The sequence below is a fragment of the Pyricularia grisea genome (assembly GCF_004355905.1).
Source record: "Pyricularia grisea strain NI907 chromosome Unknown Pyricularia_grisea_NI907_Scaffold_13, whole genome shotgun sequence".
NCBI classification, from domain to species: Eukaryota; Fungi; Ascomycota; class Sordariomycetes; order Magnaporthales; family Pyriculariaceae; genus Pyricularia; species Pyricularia grisea.
In genome coordinates this window covers 39773-61962 of record NW_022156725.1, presented here as the reverse complement: position 1 = coordinate 61962, position 22190 = coordinate 39773, and the positions used below count along the sequence as shown (strand labels likewise).

Genomic DNA, 22190 nt, shown 5'->3' with positions numbered 1-22190 from the left:
CCCCAGACTCCGGCCGACAACATCCTCGACGCTAGACTGCGAGCCAAGTATTGGAGTGCCAGGAACATTATTTGCCGGCCCATCATCAAATCTATACTGATGCGAGATTATCAGAGGATGCAGGAAGGGCTCGACATGACCGATCCCTTGAATGAGCTCCTCGATCCTAACGACAAAACTGTTTTGGCACTAGCAAAGACGGGCATCAATGCGCTTGTTCATAGTACCAAAGCCTTTCACAATCTTGCTGAAAGGCGGTATATTGTCACCAACATCTTTGGTACTGCTCAGGCGTAAGTTTTGGGGACTTGTATTTTTTCTTCTCCTTTTCCCACGCTGACATTTGTTCTTTGATGCATTTTAGTCAATGGGGCAACCTGATTACCCTTGCCGCGGTCCACAGGAACCAGCACCTCTCACATTTTATCAACCCTGGTGAGCTTAATTACCTTTTCGATAAGACGATACAGTTCCTGGAGGTCATCTCGTATCGATCAAGCGCTCTCGAGGTTGACGGGAAAATCCTCGTTGGTCTAAGGGATTCTCTTTTTCCCCAGGCTTTCCCGACCCGAGACGCTTCCGACCATCAGCCCAAACCCGTCCCACAATCCAATGGCCCAGTCCGTCTTCCATCCCTGTCGATGTGTCCTGTGCACAAGAGTCCAATCGGTCCTCCATTGGGGAACATACACCTTGGCTGCAATTCTTCAGATCGTGAAGGGTAAAAGAATCTTCCTCTGTCTGACACTCGTGTTCACTAAAATCCTGAAGCGCCTCCTCAGTTTTGTCGTCAGTGGGCTTGGAGAAGGATTGGCCTTGTATATTTATACCTGCTCATCACCAGTAATAACTTGAGTTCCTAACTACTATCACGACTCTTCTCAGCAGACTGAATGGTTGGCTTTTTGTTTTCTTGCTCTCGCACTGACAATGTGGGCTCCTCTAGGAGGACATCCTCGTACGTGGCCTTGGTGACGGGAGGACATATTTCAACGTCCGACACGTACTGAGCAGCCGGTCGAAATTTCTTTGTGGCGGCATTATACGTGATCCAACGTCCCTCTTTGACGCCGTCCTCTGACGTTTCAATCTGGGCGATTTGGTAAGCGAGCCATAGACACCTCTCACGACGCTGATCTTTCATCGATGGGGTTTCAAACGTCCTCTCGTCTTCTTCCATGTTTTCATTGACGCTGAAATGGTCGGCCGGGAAGGCCATCTCCGCCCACACAAGCCCTCGCATTGCCCAATCCTCGGGAAGCGGCCTCTTCTCGGCCGTGCGGGGGAACTCGCTCGTCTCGTATTTCTTGGGAGTTTCAAAACCCGCTGCAAAAGAGTTCAAGCATAAACTGAGCAGATGCCAAGGGAAAGAAGCCTCGAGATGCGACATCGCTGGTGGTTTAACCTCAGCCCCGCCTGGGCCCTTCAGGATGGCCATCTGATGCAAGAACATGAGTCTAACGTTGAGATAAGAAAGTATGTTCAAATCCCCCAGCCGTGAAAGAACAATTGTATCTGTGCTTTCCACAAACTGCAGAACTTCTTTAAAATGCTTGGAGAGGTCGACCACGTCATCTTTGGCCTCCGTGGCGGTGGCAACTGGAGCATTTTCATCATTAGTATTGGACGGTTTCTGCGTCTCTGAAGTTTCTTGGGACTTAGCCGAAGCCGGCTCGTCCCCAATTACGATTTTCGGCATGGGACTGTCTTTGGTCGAGGCGTCAAGTGCCCTCATGAGAACGTTGGTAGGCAGGCCGTAATCCAAAAGTGCACAAAGATTTGTTACGGCGATTTGATATCCTGCCTCCAGCCAGCGGCGTGCACCTTTGGCCACAGCTAGGTCGAGGTTCGAAAGAAATTCATTGCGCGCATCTTCGAAATCTTCGGTGCCCTTGCCGGTGAAGAAAGTCCCGTGACATCTGACCAGCGCACGATCAACGGCGTGCAGCTTACCGTGTGTGCCAGCCATAATGGGTTCGAAAAGGGTGAGAATTGAGTCCCTGGCGCTGTTGAAGGGAATGGGCACACACAAGCTTTTGGCGTAGTAAAAAAGCTGTGCTACAACATTAGGTCTCGCCAAAATTGCTAGATGGTGATACAGGCGTCCAGTGGTGGGAGCCTTATCGCTAGCTCGCGAGTACCAGTCACGAGAAACAGCTGTCCAGACCTCCCTGTCGCGAACATCATCGTCCTCGATGGCCATTCTAAACTCACGCAATACCAATTAGGCGGGCAATTTTTCAAAAGAGCAGAACACAGAAAGGGGCGTACTTACCTATATCGTGAAAGGTCTCCCAAACATTCTATCCAAGTATATTCAAAAGCTGGCACAGTTTCATACAAAAGTGCCATCATAGAGTACGAGGAGTAGATGAATGTGAGCATATACTCAAGTGAATGTGGTAAACGGTGCCTCAACAGCTCCAAACTTCAAGTAAAACAAAGGGTCAGTCTCGCCTGCCTCGTATAAAAAAAAGAAAAAAGAAAAGAAAACCGTGACGAAATTCTCATGGAGTCTTACAAACTATGGATGCCGTGTCGCCACATGCGCGCCGGCATTGCATATTTGGTGGCAAGTCGTCGCAGCGCTGGGCTCGCCGAAGGATGCTGCGAGGCGAGAAAAAAGTCGTGGTGCTCGTGTAGCAACGTCCGGTGCAAGGCAATGAGAGCCTGCCACTGGTCGGTGTTGAGCTTGGGGGAAGCCGAATCGTTATTGAGCGAGTTTTGTGCATTGTCGACCTCTATACATTTGTTCTCGACCATAACAAGACTAGATTATAGCAAAATTAGTACGACATGGATCTCAGATGGCAGCCTCCCTCCAGATGAGCCACTCGAATGCAGGCAGTAAGGCTTCTTGTTACACGGACCCCCCTTTCGGCAGGCAGGCAGGCAGGCAGGCAGGCAGGCGGGAGGCCGCCCGTATCTTGTGCTTTGGTCCACGCCGGGGCCGAGACTTACCCAGCATATATGCCTTTTACCTCAGCCACCAACTGCTCCTGACCTATAGGACGCGTCTCTGGCTGCTTTACCAACTCGTTGACTTTTTCGACTTCACCGGTGGCGTCGCTGACCCCGCCACCTCCCCTTGAGCCCAAAGCGCGCCGGCTCTGTTGGCCCGATGGCCCAACACGCGCATTATTTGTTGCTCCGCGTGTTTGAGTGGTGGGGGCTCCCACCCCCGCCTGTGAGTTTGTCATTCCCAGGGTTCCATCCTGCCAACGTGATTTGCGCGCCCGGGGCATGGGTTCGAAACCATTGTTGGGATCTGTAGCCGGTTCTTCTGCTGTTCCTTGATGTGCGGTTGCTGTCGTTGCTTGGGCAGTTGAAGGGGTACCTCTGGGACTTGACGACGCGTTTTTCCCATTGGTTGACAAGGCTGGTTCTTGTGAAGGAGACCACTTTTGCCTCTTAGCTCTCGGCTTGTCTAGGCCAGCGTCGCGGTCCGCGTTTGGGGTAGAGGAATCTCTTGATTCTGATGCTCCAGCTCCCCGCCTAGGGGATCCAACATGTTGAGGAAGATGTTGACTGGATGTCCGTCTATTGCCAGCCGGTTGCGGGCATTGATCAGTCTGATTGTTCGGCATATTTCCTCACCCCAATGCTCTGGGGAAAAAAAGTCAAACAAAAGGTGATTTACGGTCTGCGTTACTGAAATAAGAGACGCAAACAGACGATGATGATAGCTGGGCTTTATATGTCAATCATATACCGCATAACCTTGCCTTTGGCTTTCCAAAGGCTAGTCGGTTGCCTTCTTTTTGCGGACTGCACGAGCGAACCAATGAGTTGCGGCTCAAATGCATGCAGTTTTCGGGCAAACCGAGCCGATAAAACAATCCATGCCGTAAAGTGACTTTGACTCATCTATCGTAGTCAGCGGGCGGTTCAACGTTACCCAGAAAGCATGAGGCGTTTTGGGCTTTCCCTTTCCTAGCTTTTGGGAAGTTGCAAGTAAATCCTGGTGTGATTCATGTGAAAATGAATGGAAAGAGCCGCTGGTTTTAAAAAAACGAATTATGACAGTTGAGTGCCGAACTATGTTTGCAGTTAAGTGATCTACCTGAGAGTAATACAGGCGACTTCTTCCGGAGGGCTGACTTGCATCCATCACCAAACACCTCATTGCAGTTTTTTACTACATTCCAGATGGAAGCTAACGACAAGAGTTAAACTAATTTGTCCACTTCCAAATCTGGCCGGGCCAAAAGGCTGCTATGCTTCCAAGTTTGTCATACCGGCTTTCAGCGACAGGAAGGCTAATTAAACCACTAACCCCTGCATACGGAATACCATCCGGTTCTCCGTCAAGCTATGCCTCATTCCAATCCCACTCGGCAGCGGCAATATTTACTGCGTTCGGACACTTCACATACAAATCGGGCGCACGCAACTTGAAATTGCGATCGGCTTCGAAACAGGCCTATTTGATTTTTGTAGAAGCGATTGGTCGGCCACGATCAAAAAAGAAGGCACACTGATTGACCGGTGCGAGGCTGTGATATGACGTATTGAAGCCTTGTCTTGGAATCCCTACGGATCATCGATATCATCATCAATGTGGTTGAAGAATCAGGGGTGAATTTAATGCTGACTTTTCTGCGGGAACCTTTTGACCGGCTCGTTCCTATTGGCCTTCACCTCCACTGAGCATCCCGGCACTCAACTTGGATATGTTCCTCTCGATCTGCACTTGGCAAGATTCTTCGCCCTCCTTGCTTTGCGAATCCGGTGTAGGTTGACAAAAGGAGGTCATGCAGTGTTTCAGGGGTATTTTCTCTTGGCACATTTCTGCACTAAGTAAATGGGCGAAAGAACCTGCTTTGGTAATGCGCTGTAAAAGTATGACCAGTTTTAACGCAATTCATACCCCAGCGCCGTGATACCTTTCACAGGAATTCAACCCTTGCACAGCCGCGTTGGCGAACCATGACAAACAAAGGCAACCACCAATGATCTAATCTGGCCTGAGCGGCTTCAAGACCCGGTCTTGACTCTCGCGGCTGATTGGTCCCAAAAAGATCCCAGGGAGAGGTCGGACGTGTTTTCGAGTGTTTGTCCTCGACCTCCCCGAGATTACGTTGCCGTTTCTGGTTTCTTTCATGTAGAGAGTGCGAACCAAGAATGAAATTTCTGCTTTCAGTCATCATTCCCAACAGTTTGGGCGCAGTCTTTGGAGAGGTTGATCATTTAGCGCATTTCTTTTTGGTTGCCTGGTTCTTGGAATAATGTTCAAGAATTGCAAAATTTATGGATGCGTTGCAGGTTGGAAATGACAAAAAGTATTTAAGATCCCAGGCATCTAATTACTGCCATTCAATCTATAATATCCCAGCCGCTCTTTTCCCGTAGCAGCCATTGTCAGGCTTGTACTTAGTTTGATCAAAGTTCTTTCATTGGCAGCTCTGCGAGGTGAAGAACCATGTCCCAGCCCGATGGACTGCAGCAGAACCTTCTGCCCGCCAGTATGGAGCCATATTTCTCCAAAAAAATATATCTCGTGGACAGCTCTAACAACAGGCAATATGCTCGATACAGTGTTCCCACTTCTTGTTTATTCGTCGTTGTTCCGTCCAATGTCAGACATGTCGATAATACCGTCGGCAAAACCACCGTTAATGCGATTCCCTGGGTAATGTTAGTGGAATTTATACGGCTTTCGGAAGCTGGTTTGTTTTTACCTGGGCCTTCGCGACGGTCCTGGTTTTGCTCGCGGTCGCAGTTGGAAATTTCGCACCAACAGTCTAGTTTGGTTGAGGTAGTATCTTTTGGTTGGCATTGCCTTTTCTCATCCTCGGTACAGATTTGAATCCATTTTAAGTAATGTCCGCATTTGAAAACTTCGTATATAAATTCGCACATGTTTAGTTTAAGGATTACCATTGAGGAGTGATAGTGTGTTTAGGGATAATCATGTTGAAACAGAGATTGCATGGCCTCGCGGGGGTGCGAAAGGCATCTTTATAGATTAGGAACGTTTCTAGGATGGTTTTGCCAAGGACAGTGGAAATATCTATATATAACCGAGCGGGGATGCCTGAAGCGGGCAAGGCAGTATTAGTTTGCAAATTCAGCTGTACTTTTGCCTCGCTCTTCGAATTGGAGGCCTCGCTGGCGAACCATGTCGTTTTTCCCAGCCTATACCATCATAGTGTATCGCCAAGGAATTAATAGCCTTTGTGGGAGCATTTCGGGGGTGAAATTAATGCTAGCTTTCCTAAAGGGGCGCGTTGTGTGACAGCCTCGTTTCTGTTGGCCTTTTTTTTCAGGGAGCCTCTTAAGAAGATGATTTGAGGTAACCATCCCTGTGCTCAACTAATTAAGGCATGTTTGTGCCCATCTGCACGTTACAAAAGACCTCGCCCTACCCGCTTCATCATCCCTGCTCGAAGTGGAGTATCAAATCAAGCTAGCCTCAATACTCAGGGCCTGGAGATGTGCACGATGGATTGTACATGCCTCCGCAGGAGAAAGCAGGCTACCTAAAAGTACCACAGTCAAAATTCAACAAACTTCTCGGTGCTAAATCTTTGACTGCTATACTTTTGCAGCACATTGGATTGCCAACCTAGTTCTAGCCTCTATGCGAAGTGAAATTACGCCTCCAGTCAGCACACCTGACTAGCCGCATAATTTCTCCCTGGCATGCGTCTACCAATGTATCTTTGACATTTCCTAGAGGGACCATGACGAAATCCTTGTCAAGCAAACGAACTTGTTTGAAGCGTCGCCAAAAAATCCAGAATCATTGTCTTCACTTGATTATTAGCATCCTGCCAACATGTTTTTCTTTTCGCGGTTCCGACCCCGGTCTGTACTTCTATCCCATATCTCCCTTCCTAGACTCTCGCATTGGACAGCTGTCTATGCTTGATGTTTTGATATGATCAGAATAGATAGACGCGAGACTAGGTGAAAAGCAACTGCCAAATCTAGCTCTACCTTATTTCGGTTGCCTTGCTCGAGTTCAGGGGGCCGCTCATCGCCTCAAAATACGAAACGAACCAATCAAAGCCCTTGTTTCCGGTGATAAGCCCATCGTGCCCCACCTTGGGGTCAGCCTTCCCATCCAGAAGAAATCATGGTGAGGCCAACACAGGCACCGGAAACATAAAACTGGATTCCTAACCAAATTCCATGTCATGGCTTTGATTCCGATACGCTTCACGGGTCACATCCGACTNGGCTCTTTCCGTTGCAACGGCCGGATCCCGTTAAGCCCTAATACCAGGCCGTTAGATCCTTTACCTTCCATTATACCGGTTTCGTCCATATTCCAACGGTTTTCCGGTTTAATAGCGTTAATAACCGGGTTGGTAATATAAAGCCACCAAGATTTAATTACCTCCGTAGTAGCGCCATTAACCCGGGCGTTATCTATTCGACGGGGCCTTTGGGTTTTAAGGATTGGATAACGAGCCAAAAAACGAGTTATCCAACGTTTTCCAAGGCCTTTTGTCTCTCCGGCGGCTTGAAGAATTCGTTCGGCAAAAAAGCGTAATTCTTGATGCGTTGGCGGAAGCCCTAAAGCTGTTTGGGTAAGTACCCAATCAGCCAAATGCTTTTCCTGTTCCGTAGAAAGCCTTTGAAAAGGGCTTTGTGCTTTTTTATAAGGTTGAGAACCTTTAAGTCGACTTTGAAGTGTAGACCTAGGTATTCCCCATTTTCGGGAGGTTTTTGCAATTGGATTGCCATTATTGACGTCGTTAATTGCAGATATAAGCTGTTTTTCAGTATATTGCTTCATTGGAAAATGGAGAATTAAGATTAGAAAAAAGTAAATCCAAAAGTGAAAGATTCATCGAGATATTTATAATAGAAGTTGGAGGATAAAAATAAAAGTGTTGTTATTTTTGGGTGCCGAACAGGGGGGGTGCCGAACAGGGGGTGCGCAACGTTATCCGCTAGCCAATTCAAACCGATCGATGGGAGGCGGGAGAATGTCGGCCATATTGGGGCCCACCGCAAGTGCCAAAAGGACTTGCAGAATTCCCAGATCCTTAACCGTTTCATGCCTAGCCTTGGCGGCGAACGCAATGGCTGAAAGCCATGACATGAGGTGAAATCGATTCAAATCAGAGCGTCGGCAACTTAACATCTTGTGCATCCAGCACCACTGCTCAGCAAAGGTTGAAAAAAGGTCCTGGAGCCAGACAGAATCGAAAGAGAGCGATGATAGGGGCTGCTCGTGGTTTGGTCCGTAGACTGTAGCTCTGTCTCGGAAGAATTGCCACAATCGGTTATGGAGGCCGGTCCCAGGGTCACCTGCTAAAAGGGCTTGACCACTGTGTATAACCCTTGACATAGCAAAGCAATCATCTTTTCCAGGCTCTGATCTGCCGCGGTCTCTGCTAGCATAGACCCTGTCGTTCAATGTAGTAAAGCCATCAGCGCCAAACTCAGGAGATCGCACCCAAGCGTTGTTAACGCAGTCTCTTTCAATTAGTTTTGGGTTTAAACTCTGCGCATCACGAAGCTGCTCCACAAAGCTAGGTCTTTTGTCGTAGTAAAATGCCTTTTGATTGTCGGCATGCTCGAGAATTCTCAGTATCTCAATGTAGTAATGACTGGATTGGGAGAGAAAGCTCAATCCCGGCAGCCATTGCACCTGCTGCATCACATCAAGACCTCTGGGATAAGTATGTCTGGAGGGTGTAAGACGGCTAATTCTTCGGAGCAACTCCAAGTCTTCATCTGTCAATTGCGAAGTCGATCGCACGGCCGATGAACGTAAGATTGATAGAGCTTGTTCCGTGCCTGTATAGCCAGTCATGGTATCTGGGACAGCAAAGGATGTAAGCCCGTGCAAATAGGCCAAATATATCTTACTTCGGAAGCTCCCATTATCTTCCAGCCGGCCAAGACGGGTGTCCACGTTATAGAAATGGGTAAGAGAGGCGGTACCCTTGGTGATACTGACAGTGACATGGCTCTGCTGTGGCTGGAGACGGTTTTCACGCCATGTAACGTCGCCATCAGGTATTATTACAGCGCGCTTTGATCCAGTGTTATTAGTAAGCAAGAGCTTGCTGCTGAGCCCAGAAAGACAGCCAATCGATTGATCGGAGTCGATGTGCATCCCTATAAACTGACGAGACCTCAATTTTGTTGAACTGGCCTTCAGAGGAAGCCCTGTATGCGACGTGATGACTTTTTAAGACATTGGTTTGAAGTTCATGCGCCCATTGGTCAGTTAACCATCCGGCTGTTAACAGCTTGCAGATATTGTAAATGCTTTTGCGCGTTGTTTGCTCTAACCCATTGGATCTTTGAAAAATCCCACAAACGACAGTTGCACCCCTGGCTCTGGGTGTTTCGCGATGGCGTCCAGATTAGAACGTGGCAGGAAGCCAGCCAGAAACCTAGATTTACAGATTCTTCGGCAGATTTGGAAATAGATCCCAATTGCTCCACGGAACGTGCATCCGGCCGGATAGATATACACTTTTGCTAAGTAAAGACAGGGATTTTGGAATTGCAGTCAGCCTAATGACAACTACAAAAAGCTACCGCCCAACGCACTTTGGCACCAAGCTTCAGCCAATGGATAGGAGACTGAACAGCAAAAATCCATCGTCTCTTTGAACGAGACGATCAGGTATTACTGGTTAGGTATTACTGGTTAGGCTAGACAGTACGTCTAATGGAAAGCCTCGGCCAAACTCCAGTCAGCGTCTGTTGTGATATCGCCGACGCTGCCGATTGTCGGTCCTCCGCCCAAATTATGATTCATACGGACTCCGCTGACTACTGTAATAGAGTCGCGAGGTGAACGGTTTGAATTAGCGACTAGCACCTTTACAACCCTCCACTTGTCGGCTGTCGCATCTATTTTGAAAGTCTCCCAGGTATCTGGGCCAGTAACCCTAATCAAAGTAGTGCATACTTCACTTTCTTCTATGTGCCGATAGGCAAACGCTCCCGGTCCAACCGGAGCGGGTCCACAATTGTGGTCGCTTCTAGCTTCAAACTTCATGTACGTGCATTCGACACGCACTCCATACGGCCCAATAGGGGCGAAGGCGACAGTCTCGTACACCGCATCTTCGATATTCTTTCCTAGCATTGTGTGAGCATACCTGTCGCGCAACGACATAATTGTAGCCGCAAGCACACACTGACACTTTGCACAGTTTGGCAACAAAAGCATGACATTCAGTTGCCGCCACCCTTCGGAGTGGTACAGTAAGGGATACGAGATCCTAAGAGAAAGTGTTTCGAGGTCCCTACCCAAAAACATGGGTTTGTAGCCCAGCGGTATTAACTCCTCAAAGAAAGGCTGGATCCACACTATTTCCCTTCTGAGGTCCAAGTATCTGCGCTTCTCTTGATCGCTGAGTTCCACGCCTCCGACTGCTGACAGCATGGATACTTCGGTGGGCGTTAACATGTTCAATAGACCGTCCCTGAACGGTAACACATTATCTAACAGGCTTGGTAAATAGTACTTTGGTAGTGTAGTCATGCCTCCGTTGACGGCTGTAGATGGGATCGCATCTGAAATAGCTGAAGACATTGTCTCCACTCCAGTACCTGACTGGGTCTCGTTCCGATCATCTGGCGCCGGGGTTTTCCATGCCTCTTGCGGAGATCTTTCTTCCTCCATGGTACTGGAACTTTCTGCTCTTTTCTTAGCGATCTTGAGCATAGCCTCTTCTGCCATTTCACGACTGTCAAACAATTTCCAAACTGTACTTGGCACCTCCCAGGTTTTTTTAATCTCCTTCGTCTTCATATTGAGCCACTTGAGCTCAACTTGCATAGCCCATGGCATCCGCAAGAGCCCATTTTTGTTCTCCACCCAGTTTTTTTTGTTGAAGAAATAATCCATGTTAAATCGGTGTTGCCAAAGCTCCGGGTTGTACTCGATTGCCAATGCGTTGACGCCTTTAAATTCCAAGTTCGCCTTTTCTTTGTCGTCTTCGAATCGTCCTTGACACTCTGACAGTTCATGCTTCGATCTTTCTAGCCAATAGATTCCATAATACTTCGTAAGACGATACGTGGAGCGTCCTCTCAGGCGTATGGTTGTATCCCACCCTTTTGCTGCATGTGTCTTCATCACAGACTGGACACTTGTGAAGGCGCTTGCAAAGTGGCACTCATCGGCATAATACGGGTTCTGCTCTTTTGTTGGCTCATTAGGAGTTTGGTATTTGAGGGAACTGGCTGCCGGGTCTGGAGAAGTTCCAGTCATGGGAGTGTCTTCTTGGAAGTTGTTTTGCACTGGCGATGGCACTAGGCTGGCAGGCAAATTGCTCGATTCCGACCGTTGTATATTGAGAGGTCTCAAGTCTGTTCCTGAATCCCATCGCTGTGAACCGGCTTTCGTCTTGCTTGCTTGCTTCTTCTCGGAGGCAGCACTCTCACCTCCAACCTGAGTGTCTTGATGGGCAGCATCTGAAGAGGCATTGTTGCCTGGTGCATTCTTATTCCCTGAAGATATTCCTGGGCCTTCCATATCATGAGAAATTCGAGACCTAAGGTGCAATTCCACTTGATGCTGTCAAGACTGAAATTATGGAGTTCTTTTAAATACTAAAAGTAAGCCGGTTCTTGAGGCAGCGTCTTAGGTTCACAGCTTGCGCCGAATCTGATGCTTGGCCTTCCATTGAGGCAGAGCCATCTACCGAAAGTTAACCTTGTAAATAGCAATCTCCAAAGCTGAAAAACCGAGTTTCGGTGTAAAGCTCTAGAAAGTGCAATTGCCGGCAGCCAGTATCTTATTGGTATTGCCAGAACTTGGGATCTGTAAAGAACCATAATAGAACTTGTTACAACAAATGGCCCCTAACGGCTTGTTGGTTAGTGTCATAGCCTTCTCTACCCGCTTCAATAAGATACCGCCCTCTTTCGTGAGCCTCAACCCATCTCTTTATTGCTTTACTGCCTAATCCGGTAGCTTGCCTTGGTAAATATGCTCCAAGCTGCCTAGCCATTTAGTACGAGTAAGCTGAAAGGATGTGCTGCCCGTGCCTCCCGCCACACTTAAACTCGAATCAATCCCCCCACCTCGAAAAACTAACAATCAAAGCAGCATTACCATCAAAGCCGCCATCATCTAGCGCGTAATCACGCTTCTTTACTACAATATCCAAATGGCGGAGGGGCAACTTCAGAAGGTGAAACTTCAGAGCAACGGTGGCCAGACCATCGAGGTTGGTATGTTGCTAACCTATCCCAGACATCTGCGTAACTACTTCACGCAAGGCCGGCCGCCGCTATGCATTGACATTTGCTAATTTCTCTGCCTAGATCGCGCCATCGCTTGCCGCTCGCGCCTGATCGAGGACTTGATTGGCGATCTTGGCGAGGACATGGTTGCCCATACGCCGATTCCGATTCCGAATGTCAGCGAGGCTGTTCTCAGAAAAGTTCTCGAGTGGTGCGAGCACCACCGCAACGATCCCGCGCTGGTTAGCGGTGAGAACAGTGAAAGCTGGAAAACGACGGATATCGACGAGTGGGACCAGTTGTTTATGCAAGTCGACCTACAAATGCTGTTCGAGATCATTCTGGTAAATTCTAGTCCCATGTTTTCCCTTACAAGGTTCGTCAATAATACTAACCTACCCCCAGGCCAGCAACTACCTCGATATTGAACAGCTTTTGCAGGTCGGCTGCAAAACCGTCGCCAACATGATCAAGGGCAAGTCGCCGGATGAGATCCATAAGGCATTCAACATCACCAGCGACCTTAGCCTCGAGGTGGAGAAGGAGCGGGTCCGCCGTGGTGATTATGGGCAGAACAGCTAGAAATGTGAAGGGATCTTAGGCAAAGGTAACATGATATAATGGAAGAACCATCAGGCGCACATGTGTTTAAATATTCAACTCCCTATAACTAAAAATATTCCTCCAACTTTTCCACGCCGCCTTTCGACCTAGCCAGCAGACACGACGTCCTCGACGAAATCAAGTTCCCGATTGGGATAGTCGATCACCGTAACCGGTCTTGATAGAGAGCACTACAGCCTGCGAAATTAGCTGTCTGGAGGGGGCGGAGGTTGTAGGAATATATAAAGAAAGGGGAAGCATGACTGAGAGCGAACCCATACGACGTACGTAGGAAAGGGGGGGGAACGAAATAGCCTTGTCGCCCACCCAGAAGCATTTTATTCACCCATATATAAAGCATATAAGCAAGGTCTGGTTGAAAAAAAAACCATTTCAGTAGCCTGAAAAGGTCAAGCATCACCATGTGTTTCAGTACAGCTGCAAAGCCTTTCACACCAGATCCCAAATATCGCAATATCCAGCCTGGATCACAACTATATACATGTCTATTATTTTTAGTTTATAATATGAATAACGTGGTTCATCAGTGGGCGGCCCACTTTCTTAATTGTAGACCATCCTTTCTCTTCAACGTGTTCAATCCACCACAACAACCATGGAATCGCCAAATAACGAAGCGTAAATCATCCTTGCGCTAACTGAGCTTCAATCCTCAAAAAACTAAGCGTGCGAGCGGTTGCTGCATTGTACAATGTACCTCGAACTACATTGAGGACACGAATAAAAGGTCGTGCCTCTTTGGCCGATAGTCGGCCCCGGAGTCAAAAATTGACGGAAAGCGAAGAGGAAGCGATTGTTCAATACATATTAGATTTGGATTCCCGAGGGTTTCCGCCTCAGATCGCCGATGTGGCCGCAATGGCCGACTATCTTCTTACTGCGCGGGACGCGCGACCAGTCGGCAAAGAATAGCCTTATCGCTTTGTCCAGCGACGCATAGAGTTAAAAACGCGTTTTCCTCGCGCCTACGATTTCCAAAGAGCTTTATGCGAGGACCCTGACGCGTTAAACGCGTGGTTTCGTTTGGTGGCCAATATAAAAGCCGAATACGGCATTCAAAATTGCGACATTTACAATTTCGACGAAACCGGCTTTATGATGGGCCAGATTTGCGGCCATATGGTCGCATCTGGGTCCGAAAAACGCGGAAAAAGCAAAAAATACAGCCTGGAAATCGAGAATGGGCAACTGCCATTTGTTGCATTAGGGGCGACGGCTACGATGTATTCCCATATCTCATCGTCAAAGGCGTTTACCATTTGGCCAATTGGTATACAGAAGGCGGTCTCCCCGTATCTTGGCGCATTAAACCTACCCCTAATGGATGGACCGATAACGAAACAGGCCTCGATTGGTTTCGGCATTTCCATAATTATACAAAATCACGGACAAAAGGCGTATATCGGATGTTAGTACTAGGCTGCTTCCACCTTCTAAAGATCAAATGTCTGTGCTGAAAGCGGAAGTAAAGTTGCACCGAGCTACCGATGTCAAGCAGTGGATGGAAGGATGTGTCGGCCGGCTTGGCATAAGGTCAGATATGGTTCTCCCGAGCGCCGGCTCAGGTAAAAAGGTGTAGGCAGGAGAAGTCGTGGTTTTCGCTGCCGGAGGCTATTCGGTTAATTCCGATGAGGCCGCAAGCGAGGGTGATTTGGCACGGGCGTATACCAAGCCAACTCAGATCTATACTGAACACAAAAATGAATGTTAGAATCAGTTTATCATCTAAATTTCCGGAATACCAAAATCACTTGCTTAAACAGTTGTGCCCACACCCTAATTCACTTAGTGATGTCCAGTTGTGACAGCATGAGAATCGAAGCCTATCACCGCGCGTCCCTGATTCCCTTGACAGTATCCTGAATGAAAATCCCACAGCTACATGGCTAAGGCTGCCATCCTGCCAGGTTGACGGTTGGTGGAGCGTAAAGATAACACTTTCTCATGTGTTAGAGCCACCATCTCCACTCTGCTCTTGGGTCGATCCGTGGCCGCCATTTCGCGGGTATTCCTTCCTGGGAGCAAATTCCTACCATTTTACCGACCTTATGCGCACAAGTCTCATGCGCTTCAAAAACATGCCTAAAACCTTTGCCTCTTTTTCGGCGCAAGCGGATCGTCTTCCACAACAATGAAGGTGGTTGCAAAATAGCCAAATCCAGCTGCAACTAACGAAGTTCTATATCCAATGAGTCACCTGCTAGGACATATTGAAGAGAACCAACATGGTCGGAGCCCGAAATTCGTCACCCTAAATATTTTTGGTCGGCGATTGTCTTAGACTTTAGGCAGAGACCGACATAAACATTCCACATACCCAATTAGGCTCTCTTCATCCCAATACAAGATGATGCCCCTATCACAAAGCGGGCCTGTCTATCGAGGCACTGCACGTATTAAGCTTGCCTCCCTGTGTTGCAATTGGAATGACTCAGAACAGGATGAAAAGAAAGAAAAGATACGAAAGCTATCCAAGATCTTAGAAGTGCTCCCGGATTATGCAAGGTCACGATACCACGTTTCCGCAGTTATTGATGATGATTTGCTAGAGACTGCTATCGAGATTTCGAGGACAAGCCATGCGGCATTGTTAAGCTCTCATGACCGACTGGTGGAACTAGATATACCACTGTCAAAAACGATAGAGTGTGTTGCCGGAAGATCGATATTAGAGGCAGCCAAGGAAACAAACAAGGAGTGGTGGGTAGTAAAGCTGTATTCACGGAAAGGTGAGTACAATAGTATACTTGGAGCCCAGGCCAGAGCTAACTTACTTGATCAGGAATGAATGAGAGCAGTGTGCAAAGATTGAGAGCTGAAAATAACAACAGCCCTAGAGACTCGTTGGGCTGGATATTTCGACAGATACTTATTTCTAAGTCGCAGAAAGACCAGACGTTGGAAGAGCATTGGAAATCTGTGCTTTCGAAGCACGAAAGACGATGCCTCACCTATGTTACCTCTGGAAAACTGAGGAATGAATTCCAGGCACTCCTAGTAATTCCTGGCTTGTGGCATCAGACGCCGTTTGGTAATATGCACAAGATAATGGCCATGAAGTGCGTTGAGGTGGGTGCTGCCAATCAAGCAGTAATCAATAGTCCGACTAACCTCGACCGCGCAGGAATCTTCGCACTACCTTGATCAGATACTAAGAATTTTCACAGGTTTCGTCCGAGGACAGCTGCAGCTGCTCAGAAATATCGACAGATATACCGTCGCAGCATTAGAAGGCAAATGCCCTGGCTTGTCCAAGCATGACCGGCGCCAGCTTGAGTCACCTTTGGAGACTGGGAGGCTGCTGCCTGGAGCCAGCTCTGAACAACGCCAACTCTTTTTTGATGCAGTATGCAATTTCAAGAGACGGATTCCTTCATTAAGCACATTCTTCAATGATATGAGCTACTTGGGAGGGTGTGCGAGATATATAAAGCACCTTGTGAAGGTTGAACGCGATTCGACTGTGCGACAGTCCCTCCGTTATATTTTCCAAGGTGACGAAAACTCAGCCTGCGTCATACAGAGCACGGATAAGAATTTCCACAAACTGCCGGTGTCGACAGTGGAGGAACAGTTTGATATCGCACAGAGACAACTCTGGCTCTGTGCGATGAGGAAAAGCCTGGCGTCGCCGGTTGTGCCAAAGAGCCAGCAGGCACTCCTTGCCAAGAGTAAACGGCCTAGCGAAGACCGTATAACATTGACACAGCTTGCGTTGGTTGCTCAGAGCCTTGGCTTCCATTCTTCCCAGATTTACCAGCTTGCGAGTTGCGAACTTCCTACGGAAATTGCTACAGAAACACTGGTCAGAATACAGAATCTGTTGCAGGCTATATTTACCGAAGTCACTGGCATTAGTCATTGACGGAGGCCTTCGTTTTTGACGATGTTTTTAGTGCAACAGAATCAACTCAACTATACGTATGGAGAAGCCTCCCTTCAGCTTGGCTTGAAAGCAATTGTGGACCAGCTGCAGGATGCAGCTGAAACCGACCCGCAAGTCACCCCGCCGCACACTGACCCCCGCCAAAAATTACCCCGCGAACTCCCGCCTAGCCCGCCGAAGACTAGCCGCAGCGTTAACTCACTCAACTTCGAGTCCATCGCTGTCGTCCTTCGCTGTTGATTTCATCCACAGAACCGTCCCAGCCGATCCCGCCATAACTCCTCCTCCGGCCTGGACTGCTCCGAACACAGGCGCAACTCCATAGCCTCCCATGGCCGCGCTTTGACAGAGGGCGAAAAGTGAAGGAGAAGCAACGCCGCCTATCATAGTACTTTGCGTAACGGCTGCAATCCCTCCTGTGTCCCAGCAAAGTAGAAAGTAAAGATTGGTTAGCACCTAATAAATTTTGGATGCTTCTCATCTCTGAGTCTTTCTCTGAAACGCTCGAATTGCGAGAGCTTTGCTCACTCACCTGCAACAGGCCCGGAAGCACTGAAGCCGAAGACACCTAGTGCTGGAATCGCAACTAGACCCGGGGCAGCAATCATGGTAACCCCAGCTGCCCCTGCGATAACTGCAGCTGCTTTGCCAGGGTTTGCGGCTGCCTGGGCTGCGGCATCGAGAATGGTCTCTCCGGCTTTCTCGCCCATTTTTTCAGCAGCAGCGGCTGCTTCCCTTGCCATCTTGCAGACCTGCTCTGCCACCTCGGGAACGATTTCCTCGGCTTTTTGGGCTGCGTCATTCGAAATTTTGCGCGCAGCGCTCAGCGCAGCCTTGGAGGCTTTTGATGCGGACGCAAGGCCCAAATTGAGGAAGTCCATCTTTACTGAATAGGTATCTTTCGGTGCGCGCGTCCCATTAAAACTGGATTTCCGTAAGCTATACAGCGTCAAGGCACGCAGAGCGAACGTTCACCTTTGTAAATGAGACACGGTGGTATGACACGTGTATGGGCATTATAGGTGCGCCCAAGTTCCCTAACAAGCTGTGCTGTGAGGGGTTATAGGTTGAATTCCTACGAAGTAGCGTTTCATCCGCGTCTTGGCCCGCAATTTGCTGCTCCAGATCCTCAAATCGGAATGCGCTCTTGCTCAAAAGCAAGGGCCTCCCGGAACGGCAACCTGAAATGGCAACCGATTTGTATGACTTTTTGCCTCAAATTTCCATTTTGATCATGCACGACGCACAGCCTCCGCGACGACGCCTTCAGGCTAGCAAGGCACACGGCACACGAATTAGAGTGGAATGCATGCATACATGTACGTATGCTAATTCAAGCAACATGGCTTAACAGATCCGCCGTCCGGTACCACGTTGTCAACTCAGGTTGGGATCGCGCCCGCTTTCGTGCCGCCTGTTCGCGCCACATGTCTTGTCGGTCACCGACCGCAAGATAGGTAAAAGTACGAAACGATTTCCAAAACTAGAGATTGACTGGTCTTTCGTCGCAAAGCAGCTTGGCGAATGGAGCAAGTTATTAGATGACGGGAAAAGGATTGCAATCACTGGCACATTTTACTATGTATGTGTGGACACTGGAAAATCCGCTAGAAGAGGAGCAACAGCTATCCAGGTGGAAGATTCGGAAGCCAGAACTGTCGGTTTAGAGCGAGGCGCATGCATCAGAAAGGCATATGCGCTTATGCGCTGCACTGGGCCGCCTTGCACAAAAGGGTATCGTTGGTGGGAGTCCGAAGGCAAACAACACCGTCTCTTACCGCACCATGTGAGGATGCTGGCGGATCACCTGCAAGCCGGGAGGCCACTGAATGGGCATGATGATGTGCCAGACGAGTTTCGACGCCTTGTGCTGGAAGACGAACATGAGCGACAAGAAGAGAGGGAGAAAAGACGGAGAACCGTCGTTGCCGGCACTCCGCGCGGCCCCGGCGTTAATAGACACTACTACTACTACTACTCTGACTAGGACTGGACTTCGGTATGCATTATCATCGAGATTGTCGTAGATGTCGTAACTGTCGGCTTGTATGTCTTTGTTCTCTATCGTCTTTTCTCGAAAAGAAGGCCCCAAAAGTCCATGGATGCGCACAACGATGCCAGAGAGAGGTTTTACTCAGCCCAAGGCCCTTCGATTTACAAAAGCCCGCACCACCGCCTAAAACTACGCTACAGCGCAGTGATGAGGATTGTATACCCAATCGGCCCCCGAACGGTCCAGAACTCGGCTGCGACGCCGACAGTTGCAGTCCCCATCCCGGCGCCGTATAGACCGGCGGCTGTTTAAAACACTTGCATGCGATCGTGGTTGGCAAGCCAGCCAATATATTGCTTGTTTGCTTATAAGATGGCATAAGTTAGGCCCGGTTGTTTGAAACACTGATTTAGAAAAGAACGAACGGGAAGGTAAAGGGAAAGGAGAAGAAATCAAGTACAAAACAGACGAGCATATTTAGGATCATCTTCGCGTTAGGATTAGAATTTTACACAGCCACACTCTTCCTGTTCGTCAGCGCTGCCCCGGCGTGTATACCCGCTACGGCTTAAAATAGCCGGTAACAATCTTCTCCAGGTCGAGTTATTTGCGTTAAAACGGTTGCGGCCAGTCAAAGGCCATCTTCATCTGCCCAATGTCCTCGGAAAATACCCTGCTAACTTGACTTCGACCAACCGGCTTCCCCGACTTGCTGGAATATACCACATTTGGCTTCCATCTTCGTTTGTTCGGTACCACCTGGCCCAATGGAGACCGAGGTGGCTCCAGCAGTAGTGCTCTTTCGAAGTCGATCATCATAACACCGTTGACCTCTGTGTTAAAAAGCATGTTTGCTCCCCGTACATCCATGTGTGCTACTCCCAGTTGATGAATTGCGAGCAACGACTGCATCGCCTTCCCTTTGAACTGTCCCTCCCGACTACCCACAATCTCTGTCGCGTCAAGGTCACATCCGCCCCAGGACAAGAGCGTTATGTGTACTACATAGACCCGGTGGTCATAGTAATATATCCTGTTCATCGACCGAAGGTCGACGACCCCGAGGAAGACGGGCACATGTATACCTTGGATGGGATGCAGCCGTTTGTATACCGCCGCCTCGTGCTCAAGGTCTTTGACAAATGCCTGAATCGTGCCTTTGCCGACAAAGGTATAACCATATTCAATCAGCCAGATCTTGAATAATACGCCGCGTGCACCTCCCTGCCCCAAAGGCGTGATCCCATCGTCTAGTGTCCATTTCAGCTGCTTTAGGAGAAGAGAGAGGAAATGGGCGTGGTTGATTGGGTGACGAACACAGGCGCGGCTCAAGCCATGATGGCGGTTGCTGTCAGAGTTGGGCTGTCTATGTAGCGCCACGTTGGGGCATTTCACGTCGAGGAACCCGCCCTGGACGAGCCCTAACAGGCACCTTTGTGTGCAGTAGGGCCTGTCTTGCTCGTTGCTTCCTCCTCCGCCCCCACCCCGCGGCCGTTGGGCTAGAATCCGCTCGCTGCGTCGAGTTCCCCGACCCCCCCGAACTTCTTGACGCATGCGCCGTTCTGCCGGACTCGGCGTGTCTGGCAAACCCCGTGCTGATTCGTCGTCTGATGATTCTCCTGGCTCTCTATGTACCTCTTCCTTGTTGGGTTCATCTCCCACTTGCCGAGGTCTTCTTTTCCGGAGTAGATACGGAGATCGATCGACACTCTCATATGTTTCAGGTTGGTAGCCGGGTGAGCTGTTCGGCGCGTGTCGCTCGTTTTCCGGAATCGATCGTAGCGTCGTCTCGAAATCTTCCGCCCACGTTTTGAGTTTTTCGGTCGCTTGGTGCCGCTCGTCCTGTCCGCGCAATCGCTGTTCACCTGGCAAACCCAGCGCCATGAGACTAAAGGCCAGATACTGACCGACTGCCGTGCACAAGTGAAAATGACTCGGATGGGCCAACACTTCAGCATTGGGCTCTGCAAGGTGATAGAAAAGCGTCTCAGGCTCGGACCAGTCGATCTTGAGAAACACAATCGCCTCACCCGTCGTCAAAAGCCCATACCCAAGTCCCCCTTCGATCATGTAGTGGTACGTTTGCGTAATCGCGGCTGCAGTCAGCCTCTCGGCGTGATACTGGAAACGTGCGTCTGGGTCCATCGAAGTCGGGATGGTCTTCCGGTTGACCACTTCCGTATAAATATTCATCGGGCGTAGACCAATGCGAAGGTGCGGCGCGGTAAGCTTGTGGGGCGGTTTGTACTCGGAGATGTAGATCATTGTGCGTCTTTCCGAGCCCGCGTTGTCGGATCGGTAGACGCAGATCTGATCGGGTCGTAGCCGGTTGAGATCAAGACTGTGGTTTGGAGTAGCCGGTGGTGTCGATGGGGTATCGCGGTAGACGACCTCATCTGCAACATCGCTGATGGCATGTACATGGTTCTCAAAAATTATCCCGTTTCCCAGGTCGAATGCGCTTCTAACTTCTTCCACCTCCCTGAGCTGGTCTATGATCGCTCTGACTGGATCCTCGACACTGATGTGGAGGAAGGATTCGAGCGTCTTCTCGTCTGATATCCTGCGCACTGAAATTCTTTTTCCTAAGCCGGAGAGGAAGGCTCGATTCTCAAAAACACGGCTGGTGGTAGGGAAGGTGTCGTAGAGTGTGCCGAATGTTATTCTCTGCTGCTGAATAAAGTCTGGCCATGGTTGGATACGCGTGGGACACCATTTGTTTCGCGGATTGGTGATGGATCCCTTCGAGGTCAGTTTCCGGTCCTGTTCAATTTCAAAACGGGAGAAAACCAAATCATGCAAGGCAGCGATGTATTCGTCAATTGTAGTGGGTTGAGTTTGTTGTTCTGACGCGTCAGCGCGTTGTCGCTCCTGCTGTCGCTCTTTCTCTGCTTCCTCCGCGCGTTCCTCTGCCTCTCGTAGCCTCCGTTCCAGTTCTGCAATCTTTGATTCAGCCATCACGCGTCGAGGTATTGGTCTTGGTGTGTATTGATACGGAAATTTGGTCCGCAACCCAAATGTTTTTCACCGCGGCGTCATCTAAGTGGAGTCGTATTACGTAGGCACGTTGCAAGGGGTAACCTGCCCGAAACACCCTCACTAACCAATCGACTGATGCACGGACGTAATTAAGCGTACAATCGACCAAGGCCTTCCTTGGGCCCGGAAAGTGGATCAGTCACAGCTGAGTGCAGCCACTTCAGTAAGGCCAATACAAACCCGGAAAGCTCCCTCGTGAACTCAGGTTTTGCCTTTGCAGCTCACGGAAATTGACCCGCGCACGGTCGCGGATAATCGTCTTCAAGCATGGCTTGATCAGGTGTCAACCCAACTGCAGCCTCGCTTTTGGCATGTGCAGATGTAGACACCGACAGTCAGTGACGAAAACCATGGTGTATGATTGTAGCGAAGATTTCTGCACCTAACGTTGGGCCCCACATCTCCGACCCCCCTAAAGTCCGGCCCCCTTGAAAAATGTAACGACGGAATACTCCTTTTATAAACCGATTTAAA

At 49.2% G+C, this 22190-nt stretch overlaps 7 protein-coding genes across 7 annotated transcripts; 2 read left to right on the top strand and 5 right to left on the bottom strand.

The window, feature by feature from the left end:
- Positions 1–859: 859 nt before the first annotated feature.
- PgNI_12515 (uncharacterized protein) lies at positions 860–2203 on the bottom strand (the record flags this gene model as incomplete). Its single annotated transcript, XM_031132463.1, has 1 exon — positions 860–2203. The coding sequence occupies one exon, from the start codon at positions 2201–2203 to the stop codon at positions 860–862; it is 1344 nt and encodes a 447-aa protein (XP_030976031.1).
- Positions 2204–5587: 3384 nt separating this feature from the next.
- On the bottom strand, positions 5588–5862 carry PgNI_12514 (uncharacterized protein; the record flags this gene model as incomplete). The annotated part of the gene is made up of 2 exons (XM_031132462.1): positions 5588–5628; positions 5682–5862. Coding segments are annotated over 2 exons (222 nt in total), but the record flags the coding sequence as incomplete, so codon positions are not given.
- A 3778-nt stretch (positions 5863–9640) lies between these two features.
- On the bottom strand, positions 9641–11461 carry PgNI_12513 (uncharacterized protein; the record flags this gene model as incomplete). The annotated part of the gene is made up of 1 exon (XM_031132461.1): positions 9641–11461. One exon carries the CDS (start codon positions 11459–11461, stop codon positions 9641–9643), a length of 1821 nt encoding a protein of 606 aa, XP_030976028.1.
- Positions 11462–11927: 466 nt separating this feature from the next.
- On the top strand, positions 11928–13250 carry PgNI_12512 (uncharacterized protein). Its single transcript, XM_031132460.1, has 3 exons — positions 11928–12162; positions 12256–12518; positions 12580–13250. The coding sequence occupies exons 1-3, from the start codon at positions 12099–12101 to the stop codon at positions 12754–12756; spliced, it is 504 nt and encodes a 167-aa protein (XP_030976032.1). The 5' UTR covers positions 11928–12098; the 3' UTR covers positions 12757–13250.
- Positions 13251–15145: 1895 nt separating this feature from the next.
- PgNI_12511 (uncharacterized protein) lies at positions 15146–16564 on the top strand (the record flags this gene model as incomplete). Its single annotated transcript, XM_031132459.1, has 3 exons — positions 15146–15527; positions 15581–15871; positions 15900–16564. Coding segments are annotated over 3 exons (1338 nt in total), but the record flags the coding sequence as incomplete, so codon positions are not given.
- A 318-nt stretch (positions 16565–16882) lies between these two features.
- PgNI_12510 (uncharacterized protein) lies at positions 16883–17565 on the bottom strand (the record flags this gene model as incomplete). The annotated part of the gene is made up of 2 exons (XM_031132458.1): positions 16883–17100; positions 17217–17565. The coding sequence occupies 2 exons, from the start codon at positions 17563–17565 to the stop codon at positions 16883–16885; spliced, it is 567 nt and encodes a 188-aa protein (XP_030976033.1).
- A 1724-nt stretch (positions 17566–19289) lies between these two features.
- PgNI_12509 (uncharacterized protein) lies at positions 19290–21635 on the bottom strand (the record flags this gene model as incomplete). Its single annotated transcript, XM_031132457.1, has 1 exon — positions 19290–21635. One exon carries the CDS (start codon positions 21633–21635, stop codon positions 19290–19292), a length of 2346 nt encoding a protein of 781 aa, XP_030976004.1.
- Between the last annotated feature and the right edge of the window lie 555 nt (positions 21636–22190).

Coding starts and splice junctions, on each gene's coding strand:
- PgNI_12512 (XM_031132460.1), top strand. CDS start 12,099: ATGGCGGAGGGGCAACTTCAGAAGGTGAAACTTCAGAGCAACGGTGGC. Junction 12,163..12,255: donor TGGCCAGACCATCGAGGTTG/GTATGTTGCTAA, acceptor TTCTCTGCCTAG/ATCGCGCCATCGCTTGCCGC. Junction 12,519..12,579: donor TGCTGTTCGAGATCATTCTG/GTAAATTCTAGT, acceptor ACCTACCCCCAG/GCCAGCAACTACCTCGATAT.